The 18,234-nt window shown below is 42.0% G+C and overlaps 1 protein-coding gene across 1 annotated transcript in view; it reads left to right on the top strand.

Annotated features, from left to right (window-relative positions):
* The window catches only part of AP5M1 (adaptor related protein complex 5 mu 1 subunit), a 10,582-nt gene extending 613 nt beyond the window's left edge, over window positions 1–9,969 (top strand). The window contains exons 2-8 of the mRNA XM_021401953.1: window positions 3,601–4,246; window positions 6,479–6,706; window positions 7,260–7,399; window positions 8,110–8,195; window positions 8,300–8,415; window positions 8,678–8,774; window positions 9,796–9,969. Coding sequence (XP_021257628.1) covers window positions 3,601–4,246; window positions 6,479–6,706; window positions 7,260–7,399; window positions 8,110–8,195; window positions 8,300–8,415; window positions 8,678–8,774; window positions 9,796–9,878 — 1,396 coding nt within the window. The 3' untranslated portion in view covers window positions 9,879–9,969. The remainder of the gene's footprint in view (window positions 1–3,600; window positions 4,247–6,478; window positions 6,707–7,259; window positions 7,400–8,109; window positions 8,196–8,299; window positions 8,416–8,677; window positions 8,775–9,795) is intronic.

The following is an 18,234-nucleotide window of genomic DNA, read 5'->3' as shown; positions in this document are numbered from 1 at the left end:
TTTTTTTTCTTTTTTCTCTTTTTTTTCTTTTTTCTCTTTTTTTTCTTTTTTCTCTTTTTTTTCTTTTCCCTTCTTTCCCTTCTTTCTTTTTTCTTCTTTCTTGCTCTTCTTTCTTTTTCTTTTTTCCTTTTTCTTTTTTTCCTTTTTTCTTCGTCTTTCTCATCTATTTTTCTCTTGTCTTTTAAAATCCTTTTTATTTTTTTCTTATTTCTTTTTTCTCTTTTTTCCTTTTTCTTTTTTATTTCTTTTTCTTTCCTTTTCGTTTCTTTCTTTTCTCTTTCTCTTTCTCTTTTCTCTTTCTTTTCTCTTTTTCCTCCTTCCTCCCTCCTTCCTTTCTCATTCTTTCTTTCTTTTTTTCTCCTTTTACTTTTTTCTTTTTTTTTTCTTGTTACAATTTTTGCATTTTGTACTTGTTTCTCTTTCCCCGTTCCTCTTTCTGTCTTGGCTTCTCTTTTGTTGCAAACATTTTATCTCTCCACTCTGTCATCACGTGGCAGAGGAGAAGGCAGCAACTGGGAAATGCTACCAGATGCGCATGCAGAGACAAACACGTCCGCTTCACTTCTGTTCATTAGCATCATGCTGTAATTGCATTGGGGGTACAGAAATGTAACTTACAATTTGGTTTTAATCTTTGCATACAGAGAGAAGTTGACCCAAAGAAGGGCTTTTTGTATTCAGAACTCTTGCAGAGTTTTAAGTAAGACTTTTGGCTAGGCAGGCTGGTGTTGGTTTGGGAAACATTGCACCTGTCTCTTTTGTGAGAGGAAGAAGAGGAAAAATAACTGTGGGATGGGGAAAGAAAAAAAGTATGGAGCAACATACAGTCTTCAGCTGAATTTTGTAAAACTGAGGAGAGAAGCTGGAAGGATGAAAAAAAAAATGAGTGTGTGGAATATCATCCATCTTTGGGTGCAGCCAGCTCTCCACGCTGGGCTCCACTCTGATTGTTTTAGGATTAGTATTATAGTCCTTGTATTACCTACAAGTTGAGAGATGAGGCCTCCCATCTACAAACGCAGAGAAAGAGAAAGCCGTGTCCCAAAGCCGGTGAGTGTAATCACCATGGAGGCCGAGTGCTGGTGACAAGGATCTGTGAAGTAACTTGTCACACAGTCAGCGAGAATCACTCCTTTGAAAAGGGCAAACTCGACTTGATACTTCAAGTGATTTCCAGACTTAGATCTTTCAAGTTCCCAGAGGAAATAATAGGACTGTGGAAACCCCAAGTTTATCCTCCTAACTGACCTTAAATTCAACAAAGCGCACAGACAATATAAAGAATGCCAGATCACATGGAAGCTGTTGGTTTCGGGACTTATGCACTCAGCTGGAGATATGTGAGCCCTGATCTTTAACCTCAGAGAAGACATCTGGGACATCAAAGCATTCCACTTTTTTGAGCTGATCATAACTTAATTCAGGCAACAAGCGTGGTCGCTCTCTTGAATCACCAAGGCTCATTCAGCCCGGGAAACTTTCATCTTTTTAAGTTTTCATCGCTTCCTAGAAGGGAATACTGAAAAACTGAGATCAGAAGGGCTAACTAATTGTCTAATGACTCAGCTAAAGCTGGGAAGATGCAGAGGGAGGAGGAGGAGAAGGTGATTGTGATGTGGGGACAGCTCCAGCAAATTCAGCCAGCAGGCTGGGATGGAGAAAACTAGGCTGAAATATCTCCTCTGCCTTTGTTTTGGGAACATCAGCCAAAAATGAGAGATGCTCACCAAGGTTACATGCGGCCTCTTATCAGCAGCCTTGCACAGGAAGTCCTTGTCAATTTTTGAGCAGCAAAAACACTCTGTTTCCTTGTTGTTCAGAACAGACATGAGACTGGAGGGAGGTGTTTCGCTGTCATCTGTATCCTGTTTACAAATCCCATAGCTCTGGCTTCTCTCTGCTTATGCTTACCTTCTCCTTACTGGAAAAAAGAAAAAAAGAAAAAAAAAAAAAGTGCTCTTGATGCCTGATTAAGAATCAAACAAAAAAGCACAGTCACGAAAATAAGCATGGGGAAGCATGGCTGCCTCCAGCAAGGGGCTGCTGCTCTTGCAGATTAGCAGATATGGTGCAAGTGGGACTTGGGGGCTGTAGGATAAGAACCAAGCAAGTGCTCAGGAACGTTACTTGTGGAGGTCATAGATAAAATAAAGTACCACGTTGCTAGGATTACAAGGTCCATGGCAATTTTAGAAACAGGCTGTCAATGTATTTTAAAAAAATTGTATTAAAAGGGGAATAAGTGGAGGTGTTGATATATCTGGGTATTTTTTTTCTCTGCATTCGTTTATAAGCGTGGACCTGAGCACAAACACATGGCCTGAGTACAGATTGGCTACAAGGTGATTCATAAAGTGATTCTTCTTGTTCTCTGGCGTGCAGCTTGTGATATGAATTTGAGGTTCCATGAGTAACTGCTATAGGAATCCACAAAAAAGAATATTGAAAAGTTAGCCTGTCATGAGACTTAATTTAAGTGAGGCTTGAGGGAGTCTGTAATTCAAAAAAGAAAGGATGAAAACCAATGTTTCTTTTCTCTGCCATTTATTAAAAGGCAACTCTTCAATTCTTCTTGATAGGTTTAGGTTAGCTTGAGAAGAAGTTCACCCCTCTTTCCTTTTAAAAAATGATACTGTTTCAGAGGAAAATGGTGTGCTTTTTCTCAAGCATTATCTGTAGAACATTTGAAGTGGGGTAGAGTATATACACTGATGCAGCACTGCAATTTTAGAATATACAAAACCTTGTCTCTGTAATGTTAAGGTTACATCTTAAATACTCCAAAGTAAAAAAAAAAAAAAGTGAAGGAACAGTCATAACAGCACTCAAGTAACACATATTGTACCTGCACTGTAGAATCCACTTTGCTCTCCTACAAAAACCATGCTGCTGTTGCTGGAACACTTGGACTTTAGCACACTGAGATCTTTTTGGATTTACAGTATTGTAAAGATTTTTAATTCATCTTTCTTATTAGTTGAAAAACTTCTGCAGATCAGTGGTACAAACTCAGAACAGCAATGCAAACCATGTATATAGGTAATTTCAGTGATACTGAAATTTATATATATTTAGTGGAGTAGCAGAGCTACAACAGTAGCACACCATTTGTAGGCAGAAAAGCTGGAAAAGTAGAATTTGATCATGTATGACATCCAATTTCTTAAGTGTGTGAGAAGTCATGTTTAGTGTGATCTCACCTCTTAGAAGTATTTTGCCATTGAAGTTTTGTTGCATTGGTGAGTCATGTTGGGTTCACTAGTGTCATGAAATATTCTATACCATTGTGCAACAGGACAGACAGATAGGACTGTAGATGGCAGACAGATAGACATACACATTTTGTTCAAAAGAAAAAGAAAGTGAATGTATTTGCTCAAAGTTTCCAGTACAAATCTGCTTGTTAGTATGATTCCTAATTACATGTGAAGTAGTTTTATTGACCATGCCTGATATTTCGCGTGTGGTTCTCTTGCATTTTGCATTCTGTGGCAGCAAGGAAAGGGACAATGTGCCTCTGCTTGTAGGAGTCCTGTAGGTATGATATTTTGGGTGGGAAAAGAGGAGTACCACTGAGACGCTCTTGTTTCTGTGTTGCAGGCGTTACCCCACTGTTGAGGCACGTGCCGAGGCCTTCAACGGATCAACGCACGTGGCTGTGCCGCCTGACAGCGATTTCCTCAAGGCCATGCTTTTCGAACTCAGGCTCACGGATGACCAGAGTTTTGTGGAGCACCGAGATACGTGTACTCGAATTGATCACTCGTCAGTCCGCTCGGTTCGCGTCGAGGGAGGGGACCTCTGGCCTGTGGTGGCTTTCCAGAAGAGCGGGTTGATCTACGCCTGCCTGCCGCTGGTTGAGCAGGCCTTGGAGCCTCGGCCGCCCCTCCTCAGCATCCCTGGGCTCTCGCAGGGACTCGCTCTTTTGTTGGGCATCCTGGACTACATTTCTCCCAGTCGGAAAAATGAAGCGGAGTTGAGTGCAAAAGCAGGCCAGCTTCGAAGTTTGATCATACAGGCCTGTCCGCTTGGCACCCCCTTGAACACAAACATCAGCAGCTTGAACAGCTCGTTTGATGACATTCAGGTTGTTCCTACGGATGTGAAGCAGCCGGCCTGGAGATCCAACACGTATAAAGGCAAACCTCAGGTCAACGTCTGCATCACTGAAAAAGTCAAGTGTATGCAGTACGACAAGAGAGACATTGTGGACATGTGGCAGGTGTATGGAGCTGTGAATTGCAAGGTGAGCGCATTTGCTGTGCCAGTCTAACCAAAGTGTTTTTCATGTGAGCACACGGGGAAAGCAAATGCGCATTTCCTTTCACTCAGTGAATTTCTAACACTGCCAAATTTGAAAGAGCAGCAAGCTATTACATATTAGACTCAGGTGCTAGTAGTGTTTTTTTTATTTTGATCTTTACTGTTTCTTCCTGCATCCTTCACACATTTATCAGTAACTATTTCTGGGCCTTCAATTTCCAGCAGTAGCTGCACTGCATGTATTTTCCCTTTTTTTAAATTTTATTTTAAATGAAATATATAAAAAAGTCATTCCCTACGGTCTTTGCATATAAAGGCTTAGAAATGGTAGTGCTAACACTTAGTTCATTTCCACCTATCTAATAAATAATTAGAAGCTATTTCTGAGTCTTCTACAAGTGTCCGTACTTGAGCATTTTTAATTAATCCTCCTACCACATGAAAATGTAATCATCTATCCTCCTTCATTCTATAACAACAAAATTTTGAATCCACAAATGCTGTTTGTTGGACTGATGTAAGAACTGTTGGTACAGAATCTGTGCAAAGAAACTGATTGCATAATGATTTTGAATGTTTTTATATATAGCAATGGTTTTCATTGTTTGATACTAAAATTTGGGGGAATGTTGACTAAATAGATTAGAAACGATTAAAAATACATTAATATTTGTATTTTCTACTACTGCTATATTTAACATTCCTTCTTCCAGACTGTGCTTCATAAATTATCTCCGTACAATGTATTTGTAACTGCCATTGTTTTAAGAGTAGAGAGACTGACTGGAAAAAGGGACAAATCACTCCCATTTTTAAGAAAGGGAAGAAGGAGGACCAGGGAAACAACAGGCTGGTGAGCATCACCTCTGTGCCTGGGATATCATGGAACAGATCCTCCTGGAGGATGTGTTAAGGCACATGAGGGATGAGCGGGTGATCCAAGACAGCCGGCATGGTGGCTTCACCAAGGGAAGGTTGTGCCTGACCAATCTGGTGGCCTTATGTGATGGAGTGAGGGCATCGGTAGACAAAAGGAAGGCTGCTGATGTCATCTACCTGGACTTCTGCATAGCCTGTGACATAGTCCCCCACCACGTCCATATCTCTAAATTGGAGAGATATGGGTTTGAAGAGTGGACTGTTTGGTGGATAAGGAATTGGTCAGGTTGTTGCTGCCAGAGGGCTGTGGTCAATAGCCCTGTGTTCAGGTAGAGGCTGATCATGAGGGTGTCCCCCAGGGGTCCACCTTGGGATTGGTGCTCTTCAACATCTTTATCAATGACACAGACAGTGGCATCGAGTGCACTCTCAGCAAGTTTGCTGATGACACCAAGCTGAGCGGGGCAATTGATAGGGCAGACGGAAGGGATGCTGTCCAGAGGGACCTTGATAAACTCGAAAGGTGGATCCATGTGAGCCTAGTGAGGTGGGTCAGGGTAATCCCATGTGTTCAGAGTGGGATAAGTAGTCCTTGAGAGTAGCCCTTCAGCAGGGGGTTGGAACTTGGTGATCCTTGGGGTCCCTTCCAACTCAAGCCGTTCTGTGATTCTGAAATGGATCGTGCTAATGTAATTAGTAAGAGGTGGGATAGTCATCTCCAAAGGAAGCCAATGTAAGTACTGCACTTCTGGAGACTGAGTTATTTTGTACCAGCCATGCTGGTAGGGACTACATGTGTGAACAGCTTCCTGTTCTCAGAGGGACAAGTTTCTAGGTCATCTTGCAGAGTGGATGGCCTTACATAAAAAGAAAGCTCTGGTGGACTTGTGCACTGCTGAGCTGGCACACAAGGGGACGGGACCATGATTGTTCTGCACGTGGTTGCTGTGAGAAAGCTGGCACGGTACCTCAGTGGCCATTAATAGCATGCTTGAATCCATTAAGTGAATGTTGTAAAAGTAACTGAATTAATTGGATTGTCACCAAGTGTGTTTATGTAATGATTTAGCTATAGCAGTAAGTCCTTGGCTTGCATGTGGGCTGATTACTTGCTAAGGCACACTTGTCAATTAAGAAACAGCTAGCTAAGGCTTCATCGCTAGCTGTACAGAAAGGAGAAAGGGACTTTGTTTTGAAAGTGTTTGTCAGTACGAGTGTTTGAAGCCAGCTGAAATTTTTTAGTGTGATGGTATAATGTTTGTGTTTGATTTTTGCACATCTAATGCTGACTTGAAGGAAATATTGTAGAATAACTTTTCATCTTCATTTTTTCAAGTGTGATATAGAGGGATCTGCGCCGAATGTAACCCTCACTTTGAATCTCCCAACTAATGGCTCTCCACTCCAAGATATCCTCGTCCATCATTGTGTGACATCTGTCGACCCTGCCATGCTCATGTCCAGCAGTGTCAATCCACTGGATGATTCTGTGTATAGTGGGCCTTACAAATTTCCTTTCATTCCTCCTTCAGAGTCATTCAACTTGTGTTACTACACTTCCCAGGTAATGCCATCCCTGACCCTTGCTGTTTTCCAGCCCTCAAACAGGAATAAAATTACCTGTGATGCTGAGTGCATCCAGGGGCATGGTTTAGTGGGCATGGTGGTGATGGCTCAATGGTAGAACTTGATCTGAGTGGTCTTTTCCCACCTTAATAATTCTACGATTCTATGATAAATGTCTTTCAGTCCAATACAAGGAGATAGAATACTCTTTATATAGTAAATTGCTTGGGAGGCACTTCAGGACTTCAGTCATGTGAGTCATTTTCATAACATGACAATGCCTTTGACTACTTGGCATTACTGTTCTTACTTGAAGTGAACCACCCAATGCCTGAATTAGACAAAGTGAATCCAGGCTGAGATGTCAGGAGTGTATGTAACAAATCTATGTGTTGTGAGCAGCCTGAAGGGTTTGACAGATACTGTTCAAAACCAATCAGCAATTAATAAGTTTGTTATTCTCTGAAGTACTTCAGCAATTAAAACAGTATGTAGCTGATCTTACAATGGTATTACTGATACGTCTTGAGAACGAATGTGGTTTTCTCCAGGTGCCAGTTCCACCGATTTTGGGATGTTATCAACTCATTGAAGAGGGATCACAGTTAAAAATAACAGTCAATTTGAAGCTTCATGAAAGCATAAAGAATTCTTTTGAGTACTGTGAAGCTCGTATACCCTTTTTCAACAGGTAAGAGTAAAGAAATCCTGAATACATTTCCTCCTTTTCTGTGTGGTCTTCCCAGTATGAACTTCCTGGGAGTCAGTGTAACGGATTGTGCTCCATCAAAGTACTAACACTGGACATCAACCTTGGTAATGTTAGGAAACCTTGGAATTCTTGTGACTTCTGACCAGAATATTTGGTAACGTTTTCAATACCTCGACTGCGTATCATGTTTCCCCATGGTATTTTGTCATGTGAAACACTGCCACAATCCTACAGGTGGATTAAGTGTTGAGATCGCTTCTAGCCTGGGGTTACCTGTTCCTTAAGGCTGCTAATCTTAGCTACAGATCAGCTTATCAAAAATACAGACGTTTAAAATTAAAAGGATAGTTTTTATTTAAGCCTTCCAGACAACTGCCGGACTACACTGTCACATAACAGTAATGAAAATTTAAAGATGGAATGATATGAAGTTGGCGATGCTGATCATAGCATTAGGAAAATGCTGTGAGTGAGCTGAAGACAGTAAAATACCAACAACTCTGATGATTACTAGGTTGAAACCGCAGTGATTTCCTCCTGCTCTGTAATTTCTTTCCATAAATTAACAGTGTGCTTAGATATATATGATTTGTCCGTACGCACGTAAGTATTTCAGCATTTGTTGCTTTTTTTTAACAAAATGATTGATAACAATTAACTGGCCTTATTGCCCTTTTTTCATACTGCAGGGGCCCAATTGCTCATTTAGAGTACAAAGTTAGTTATGGCCAGCTGGATTTGTCACGAGAGAAGAGCCTTCTGGTTTGGGTCATTGGTAAGTACAACATCCTTGTGCACTAATCCTTCTTCCCCGGCCTGGTTTTCTGTAGTGGAAGCACAGCTGTATAATTCCTTAATAGATGCTGTTTCTGGCTTTAGGACAGAAGTTCCCTAAATCTTCAGAAGTTTCTCTTACTGGAACTGTGACTTTCGGTGATACAGTTGAAGAGCACCCAACTGATTATGTTTGCACTGGCAACACAGCTTATGTAAAAGTAAGTCCTAGCCTCTGTAAAAAGATGCTTTAGCAGTCATATGTTTATTGCCTTAAACCGACTACAAAGACATTAATCAGACTTAATTATTAACCTCTTTTTTTTTCTCACTGGAGAATCGTCTTTTTTTTACTTACATGAATTGAAATCCTGTCATTTTGGAGTGTGCTTGCACCCCAAGAGCATGTAATGCAGGTTGCCAGTATTTGCACAACAACCGTGACATTATGCACCTGATTGTGTATTTCCTTTCGTTCTATAGATGTATTTTAGGATCCCAGACTTCACACTTACTGGATGTTACGTGGACCAGCATTCTGTTCAGATCTTTGTGCCAGGAAAACCCAAAATTACTGCATGTGAGTTGCTAAAAATGTCAATTAATTGAATGAAACAGCATATTTAAGTTACACATTGGATGTCAATTACTCAAATTATGTGACTAAAATTATACAAATCTTTTTCCCCATTTCCTTTCTGCTTTGTATTTTTTTTTTCTTGCAATGCTTAATGCACATTCATTCCTTTGGAATCAGGATTGCCATCACCCTTTTAGATGAAAGCTCTCAGTGCTAAATTACCTATGATGTTTTACGATGTTCTACCTAATGACAGGACTTGACCTGGGGGACGGAGAACACTTTTCCATAGTCTGCCCTCCTGCTTAGGATGCTTTAATTTGGAGATGTACGTGGACTGGAAATGCAGGCTGCAGGCACACAGTGCAGCTCCTGCATGCAGGCTGAGGCTGTTGCTGTCTGTTAGTGTCATCATACCAACATCTGCTGGTGGATGTGGAGCAGAATCTGCCTATTCTTGAGTTAACGTTGCAAGTCTGCACCAAAAATACACTGAGAACACTGTAGGCACCGATAAAATCTGACGACTGCTGTCTGATAGAAGCACTTCTATTTGTTGCTCTCTGATTTTGCAACTTCTGTTAGTCATGTTAGCAGAAGTCTGTAAATGCCTTTTGAAATCTGTGATCTACACTATTAATTTTGTGACAGGTCACAGTCAGTCCTAAATTGTCACACAAAAAAGCATCATTTCCAATACTGTATGTTTTATGCCAAGTATGTAATTTATATTCATTGAACAAAATCCAAGCCATCCACCTGCTTTTGACTTAACCTCTGTTTGAATTTTAAGCTCATGACTGATACATTAGTAAAGGTAATTGAAGCTGAGACTTTAAATGTATTTTTATCAGAAATAATTTTCAAATAATAGTAAGAGCCTTAGAGTTTAAAGAGGCCATTATGCCTTTTCTGTAAACTAGTAAGGATGGATTAGTAGTCTCTTGACTTGGATGAAGGAATGGCTGATTGTAAGGCACCCTGTAATGCTTATTTTTCTTGTCTGTTTTATTTTTTTTAGCCCGGGAGCTGATTTCATCCGATTATTACATCTGGAATTCCAAAGCATCAGCACCTACCATGTACAAAAGCTTATATTACTGATGTGACTGTGATTGATTTTTGTATTTAACCAAAATAGCAAATGAAAGTAATGCCACAATGCGGTGAAAATAAATTTATTCCTGCACTCGTATGCTTGTTTAAAAATGTATCTATCTCATTAGAGAAACAAATAAGTCATTTCTCTTAAATGTATATGTTGGTTTTAAATCGTTTATTCCTGGATAACAACTTAGGGAAGATAGTTTGAAATGGGTTTGTTCTGGACATTTTTACTCTCCTTTCTAACACTAACTGGTACAAAATAAGTACCTAGGGGCACAGAAAGTACGGAGTGGTCTGACTGATAATAGTCAATGACCCAAGAGATGGAACACCTCCCTGTGGGGATAGGCTGAGAGAGCTGGAGCTGTGCAGCCTGGAGAGGAGAAGGCCCCCAGGAGACCTGAGACCTTTTGTGCACAGGTGTGTAGAGAATACACATGAGTCAGTAATTGACAAGAATTTTATGAGAGGAAGTATGACACAAGCAGTGCTTCTAAAAGTGGAGACAATGCAGGAATCTTTATGCCCCCTGGCAGCAGAAGTGGTGAGTTCCTTTTCATGCATACGTGCAAACTACACTGCACTGTTCTTAAGATTAGTATTAGTCAGGATCTGGGGATATAAATCCATTTTTCAAGTCGTAAGACTAGTTCAAAGTAGGCACAGAACCGATGAGTTTGCTGGAGGTTCCAAAAAACATCACTGAGACATTTTCCTTAGAGAAATAGGCATAAAAGAGAAGGTCTGGGCTTATAGAGGCTGACTTCTAATTTTGAGAAGAAAATTGGTATCTGCAGGAACACAGGAAATGGACTTTAAGAGAGTTATCAGGAAATGAACAAATTCTGAGAGGGTGGTGAAAAACTGAGAGAACCTGGAGAGCAGCACAAAGGAAGGGAAAAATGCCATCTTAATAGCTGAACATGCTGGCTGCTGTTGCCATACCTCTTGTTTAACTGTATGCTGCAAGATAAATAAGATTGATGACTATGTAAGGAGGAAAGTTTTAAGCTATAATTTAAAAAATGCTTTGATTGAGATAGTGATCTAATTGGTTGGTGAAATGTTCTAAAGGGTGGATTAATTCATGTGAAAGATGACATTCGGCTGAAACTGTTATGCAAACTGACAGCATAGTGCTATGCTATGACCTATTTCACGAAGATGACGTGTGCATTTGGATTAGCAGGCAAAAAGCAAGTTAATGCGTTTGCTCAGAATCCAGCCCCCACCCATTACAGCACACAACGCCTCAATGAGTGGGGAAAGACGTCTCTGAAGGGGTCTAGGTCATGTTCTCCATGATTCAGTGCAGAATTTCAGTGTATGGTTTTGGCTTTTAAACTACCCATGGGAAAAGTCATAGAATTGCAGACTGGCTTGGGTTGGAAGGCACCTTAAAGGCCATCCCATCCTAACGCCTGCTGTGAGCGGGGGCACCCCCACCATGGCCCCATCCATGGCCTTGGGCACCTCCAGGAATGGGGCACCCACAGCTCTGGGCAGCAGTGCCAGGGCCTCAGCACCAGGATTTCCTCCCAACTTCTACCTTAAATCTCCCCTCTTTTAACTTAAAATCATTTCCCCTTCTCCTATCCCTATCAGTCCCTGTAAAAAGTCAGTCTCCCTCCTGTTTATGAGCTCCTGTTGAATACTGGAAGGCAAGAAGATATTCCTGGATCTTTCTATTCAGCACTGCAGCACCATGGAGGAATGGCTTTTCTTCCTCACAGGTGTCCAAAGAGAACTCCCCAAGACTTGCTATGAAATAATGGGGCTGTCAGAATTCACTGTGCATTAGAAGAGGAGGATCCCCTTGCACTTAACAAATCATGTTCCATTTGGTTTTCCTCTCGTCCATGTTTCTAACTCCCAAATTTCGGACAGTTGCAGTACTCAGGAATGGAGGGCTGTTGCTTTATACACTTTACACTGCTTTGCACACACCAAGCAGTGCAAGTTGGTACACAGGAAGCATGGGTGACGTTTCTCTTCTAGCCCTGAACAGTTTTATATAACTTGATGGAAGCCATTTTGATTAAGGTTTTGTTCCATAAGCCTCTGAGTTACAGCTCTAGTATGTTCCCACTGCTATGCTCTGCTTCTCTTAGTCTCTAACTCTCTTGAAGTGTTTATAATTTCATCACAGGTGTGGGCTATGTGAGATCTATACAGATAGATCTGCATGAAAAGATCTTCAAGACCTGGCCAAGGAGTTCTCCAGGCATAATATTGCATTTCAGAGGACTGGAAGAAAACTAACACGCAAATATTTGAAAAGAATGAATAGAGGGATGTAAACCCAACATTGTTCCCAAATTAAAAATAATAATAAATGGGTATAAATAAGAAAAAAATATAGAACTTTAGTAAAATGAACTCACTACATCTCATAAAAAGCTGGGGGTAATGCAGCGAGTGCCAATCAACATTAACTCATAGTGGTGGTGGATTGATGGTTGGACCAGATGATCTCAGTGGTGTCTTCCAGCCTTAATGATTCTATAATGCTAAATATCACCAAACTTTTCAGATGAAAATTCATATTTATATGGTAAAGAGAATAGAATTGGTGCAACAGAACTCTAAGAAATTAAAATAATGCAAAGTTTGTGTGTTATGTATTGAGGACAGCAAAACCTGGTTGACATTTCCAAACGCAATGGTGTTGGGGAGCCTTCATCAAACATGTTTTGTATCCCAACTGCGTTATTGATCACTTTGTGGAAGGTGTGCAAAGAAACAGAGTTTGCATCGATGAAGTTTGCAGAGGGTGCAAGTGCTGAGAAGCAGTAACTACCCAGGCCATGGGAACACCCTAACTCCAGTCACCTCAACCACATCTCCTCAGCTCATGATCGTGTCAGTCATGGCAAGTGAAAGCATCACCAGCATCTCTGTCAGACACCAACTGTCCCCCCACCCCAGATTGCATCGGGCTCATTCCTATTACCACAGAAAGGAATTAGTCTACCTCACATGGTCCAAGGATGTCAAATCTGTGCTGGCTGCTACTTGTCACTGCTCATCTTAAACGTAATTTGTTGCTTTTCTGTTTTCCTTTCCTCCCACCAAGTAGCAAGGTATTTGGTGATACCAACAAGATGACCGCTGCCAGTTCCTGAAGTACTTTTGGGTAAATCCCATTACTTCAGATAAGATGTAAGCAGCTACATTTTCTGCATGTCTTCTTTATTCCCTCCTCTGCATTTTAATTCTGTTTCATTTTGGCTTTTCTTTTCTTTTTTCTATTTTTTTTTCCCAGTGGCGTTAACTACTTTGGCCATTTGTTAACGAGTAAACACCGAAACAACAAAGCATTAAACACTGAACAGCAGCTTTCCTCTATTTGCCCACACTTGCCTAGAAATTTGCCACACTTTGTCCTATTTGTACAAGCCCTGCTGAGTTTCAAGTCATAACACAGCTTGTGGGTAAGCCCATGTTTGTCCTTCACCTCATTTGCTGTCTCCTTCAACACTACCTCCCTATTGCTTTAGAAAACCCCATTCCTCTGGGCAGCCTGTTTGAACTACTGTGCATAGCCTCCCACTGCTGTTTGGTCCTCTCTTTCCCATGCCTGGAGTTCACCAAGCTTTATTTTTACTGTCACCACCTCCCACATCACCTTCTGCTGTCCCTTGGGTCCTTGTTCCACAGATGGGGACCTGGGCCATGTTGTACCTCCAGCTAGAACTTACTGAGTTGTCAACATGCACAGAATTCTGTGTATTGCCAACACCACCTCTCAGGTTGCCCAGAGAGCTGGTGGTGCCCCATCCCTGCAGACACCCAAGGTCAGGCTGGATGGGGCTCTGAGCACCTGATGGAGCTGTGGGTGTCCTTGTGCATTGCAGGGAGTGGGACTAGATGGCCTTGAAGTGTCCCTTCCAACTCAAAGGATTCTATGATAAGGAGGAGAGCCCATCTGAGATTGTGTCTGTCCTGAGAGCACCATGCAATCCCTGCAGCCTTCAGACCCGAATGAGCCATTGGATCCCAGTTTGTACATCAGCGTGCACAGGAATAGAATGTTGATTCACGCAGGGGAGCAGGATATGAGATAAAAAAAGAAGGCTTTGTTTTTCTATAAATACGAATTCTTTCCCCTGTGAACAGACGGGCGGTAAAGGCGCCGTCTCTCTCCCCTGTACCCACAGGACCAAGGGTTCGGCTCCTTCCACGAGACAGAGCACACAGCAGTGTGTCCCCAGAAGGTTTTTGGGAGATGTAAGCATCCTTGCAGCAGGAGTGCTGAGCCTTACCAGGGAGGGGCAGCCGCTTCCCAAACCTCCCCTTGCTGCCCCACACAGGGACTTCCCGCCCAAGCTGCACCTGCTCCTTGGATCACCCTCAGCAAATCAGGCCGAGTGCAGATGGGGAAGGCTGAATCCCAATGGAGTTACCTTTCAGGGACTCACATCCCCCAGTACGACTGAAAACCCCATATTTTAGGGCAAGGACCTTGCCTCTTTCCCTTCATGGAGCCTCCTAGAAACCTGGCTGAGCTCTGTACATATATATATAGATTTAAAGCCCAGAGCCATCCGTGGCAACACGTAGCAGCAGAGAACCAAACCCAGCCCCTTTTCTCCCCATTGAGATCAGCTGGTGGCACTGCGGTACTTTTGATTTTCTCTAGAAACCTATCTCTTCGGGATTTTTTTATTTTTTTTTGAAGTCAAAGTCTGTTTCCCGTTTGGTAGGTGACCTGTTTAATGTTTTCCCTGTGTCTGGGAACTCCTTAGTGTAATTAGCGACCTTTGAACTCCACAACTAATCCCGAGCTATTTTGTATTCCTTACTCATCTTTAAGGCTGGACCTTTCTTTTCTTTTGAGTCCGCTGCCACAATTAAAGAAGAAACAGCTGCATTTCAAAGGGATTCCAATTCCAGAAGCTTAATCGTGATTGACATGTTCTTATTCTAAGCTATAAGAAACTCTAAGAGTCCTTTCTTGGGTTAAAACTTCAATCATTTTCTAAAAAATTATCTCAATATGGATTTTATTCATTTTCTTTGATAACCATTCTTTGCAATTTTTTTTTAACTTGAAAGATGCTTTGAGTTTGCGATGAATATGAACTGCGCCCACTGAAAGAATGAATGGTGTCAGGCACATTCTGGATGCAGAAGTGGCTAAATTCCATTTATTGCCAAAATCTGATTATGAAATCTGATGTCTGCCATGTAGCTTGACATCCTCCCATACTCCCAAAAGGTAAGAGAGGTGGAAGGGCTTGCAAATGAGCCCTCGGGAGGCAACAAGAAAGCATCTTCCAGAAATCTACATTTTCAACCGCTTTCTCCAATTTTTATAGCACAGATTATAAAGCCATTGCCTTACAGCCATGGAAGAGCCCTTCCTCTCCTTTCCAATGCGAATGGATTTTCCACAAAAAAATAATAAAGAGTCATAATAAAATATGAGTAATTCATTTGGCTTAAAAATGTTGACGCAACTGCACAACAAGAACCAAACATGGATGGAAGCCCACTGGTTATATAATTATTATGCCCATCTCCCTTACATTTTACTGCATTGGGACCTCAGAAAGACAGGCTGGGGAAAAAAAAAGTCCATGAAAATCTGTTTGTGTGCATTTGTTTGTGCAGATGTATACGTGAGATGGGCACACAGCTACGCGGGCATCGCCCATAGCCCTGCGGATAAACCTCTGCTGAATGATCACGGAGAGCCCCGGGGAAGGCAGCAGGCAAGATGCGTTGTTTCTAAGACAAAGGTCAAATAAAAAAAGGATGTTAATAAACAGCCCTCCGGTTTAAGGGACTTTTTTTAAGGATTACATCTTAAATTCCAACAAATCAGATTTAGGAGTTACTGAAAGTGAAATTGATCCATCCCTCAACCAAACTTTGCAATACTTTCCTGTTCTGACATCATTTAGATAGTTAGCTGCATTATCAGATTAAAAACCATTGTACAGGGCCGCTGAAAGGCAAAGGAGCCAAAAAGCTAAACACTGGATGAATTCCGAACCTTTTAACCTGGCTGAAGTACGCGGGTCCCTGTTATGCAAATACCTTCAATCCTCTGCTAAGTTCAGTGGAAATAATTTTCTTGAATGACAGGTTTATTCAGCACGGATTCAGTTGGCGATTAATCCCCCTTTGATCTAAGGTATTTCACTTAACGACCAGTTACCTCGTTCTGACAAAGTGCAACTGAGATTAGCGAGATCACTAGAACACGACCAGGGTGTGCGCTTATTCTCCCCAACCTTTCAAAGCGAGGGCCAAGAATGCAATCTATTTTCAGTATTTGAAGATGTGAAGTCCTGTCTGCCGAGTTAGAAAGTCAACTGAATGCCAAATAGGGTTTGTTTCTTACGTAACGGGGCTGGCGGCTCCCCTTGCTCTTTGGCAATAAGGATTCGGGATGCCGGCTGCAGAAAGGCGATATTCCTATTCCAGCCAGCTGGAATTTTTGCTGCTTGACCCATCCGGGGCCGTGCTTTGCAGCCGGGCTTTTCCTTGCTGGTACAAAGCTGCTGCTTTATTTCAGATTAGTACACGGCGCATGTAAACGATCTTTCCTTTCTGAAAATCCGATGAGGCACAACATTTCCCCGTTTAATCTGTTCAAATATTGTTCCTTAGGATTCACTTTGCTTTTTTTTTTTTTTTTTGGCTTTTTTTTTTTTTTGGCTAAAAATCCCTTTTCTCCTTTTCCAGTTGCAGCCCTACGAGAACGGGCGCAGCGCAGCACTTCGTGCTACAACCTCCTCAGGAAGGAAAACGCATCGCGAGAGATTATAAAAATCATTCACTAAAATCAAAGATTTCAGGCCGTCCAGCATCCGAAGCAAGACGTGTTTTTCTTTGCTTTTCCCCTCGCCAACACGCTGTCTTTTTGCCGAATTATTGCATTATTTTGCAGAAGCTGCAACACGTTGCACTGAGCCCTGGCAGCAAATAGGTCCTGGTCCGAGCTTGGCTGGGTCAGCGTGGCCATGCACAGCGCTGCGTGTCCTTCCTGCAGGTGGAAGGCAGGAACAATATCATCTGTGGGATTTTTCAGTTGGTGAAAGCGGCTGCCAGGATTTTCGCCCTGAGCCGCCTCATTGTAGGGAGGTTGGTTGTATGTAAATGCTGATTCTGTGCCCGAGAGGGGGAGAAGAATAATTTTTTTCCACTTCCAGGATCTTGCCCATCTTTAGATGTTAGGCAGTTACCTCCAAGTATTCCCTAATAAAATCAACCTCCTAAAGCTAAGCTATGTATATACATCGTTGCAGAGCTGAGTCTGTACTTGGGATTTCTGCATTCTGCAGGCAGCCTTTAAGCCATTCACCAGATGCACTGTGTGTGTGTTTATTCCCTTACGTTAAACACATGAAGTTCTTAAAACGTGAGCACCTCTTATAAGGGTTTCCCCCACCCCTGACTTCATCCCCTCCTTTTTTCCTCCCATCTCCTACACATTTCCAAGCACGACGCCTTGCTCGCAGCACAATCCCCCCCGACTCATCAGCAGCCCCATCGCACTTCATCGGGTCAGTGATACACAAACTAAGAGGGATTTACACCCTTGACAGTAACAGCTTCTTAAGAGCCATTGCAGCGCCGTGGGCTTAAGAAAGAAATCCTTTTTAAGAAATGCCAAAATCTGGAGTAACACAACAGTGTGTAGGGAACATTTAGGGTCTTTCTGGTAAACATAATGTTGCAAGTCCTCGTGATTCAGTGAAAATCAAAAGGGAGGATTTTAGGATGTTGTATATATTTACCACCATGACGGGATGAGCTCCACAAAAACACCGAGTGGGAGAAAACTGAGATCTAACAACGAGCCAAAACATTTGCCCAGCATTACAACACAACACAACACAACACGGGGTCCATAAATTGTCCATCCAAAAAGCAGGAAGAAAAATTTGGGCGGGATGGTATTTCTTCGCAGTGTGTATGTGTACATGTGAATACAGTGTATACCTATATAAGTATATAAATATGGAAATGCAAAGTAGAAAGATGATGAGGAATATCTGACAAGGTATCTGGAGGGCACTGATCAGTTTCATTCACTGTTTTTCCCGAGCTGAGCAACAACAAACTTTCATCAGATGAGACAGCATATATGGTACAGGACAGTATTTTGTTCTGATTACATGAAAGGCCATTTCCTAATTAATTGCTGCATTCTGTTTCTTAATTCCCTAATAAACAGCACTTGCCCACAAAACAGAAGATGCATTCCCTATTCTGACTGTGCTGCTCCCTTCTCAGCCCTACAGAGCGTTTCTAGAGCACGGAGACCTTAAACCACCTTCACTGCACAGAGCTCTGCTCACAGCGCCTTGTGCACAGTAGGGCAACCCCTTAATTTCAA

Source organism: Numida meleagris, chromosome 6, assembly GCF_002078875.1.
Source record: "Numida meleagris isolate 19003 breed g44 Domestic line chromosome 6, NumMel1.0, whole genome shotgun sequence".
Taxonomy (NCBI): Eukaryota; Metazoa; Chordata; class Aves; order Galliformes; family Numididae; genus Numida; species Numida meleagris.
This window is presented reverse-complemented; position numbering and strand designations above follow the sequence as displayed.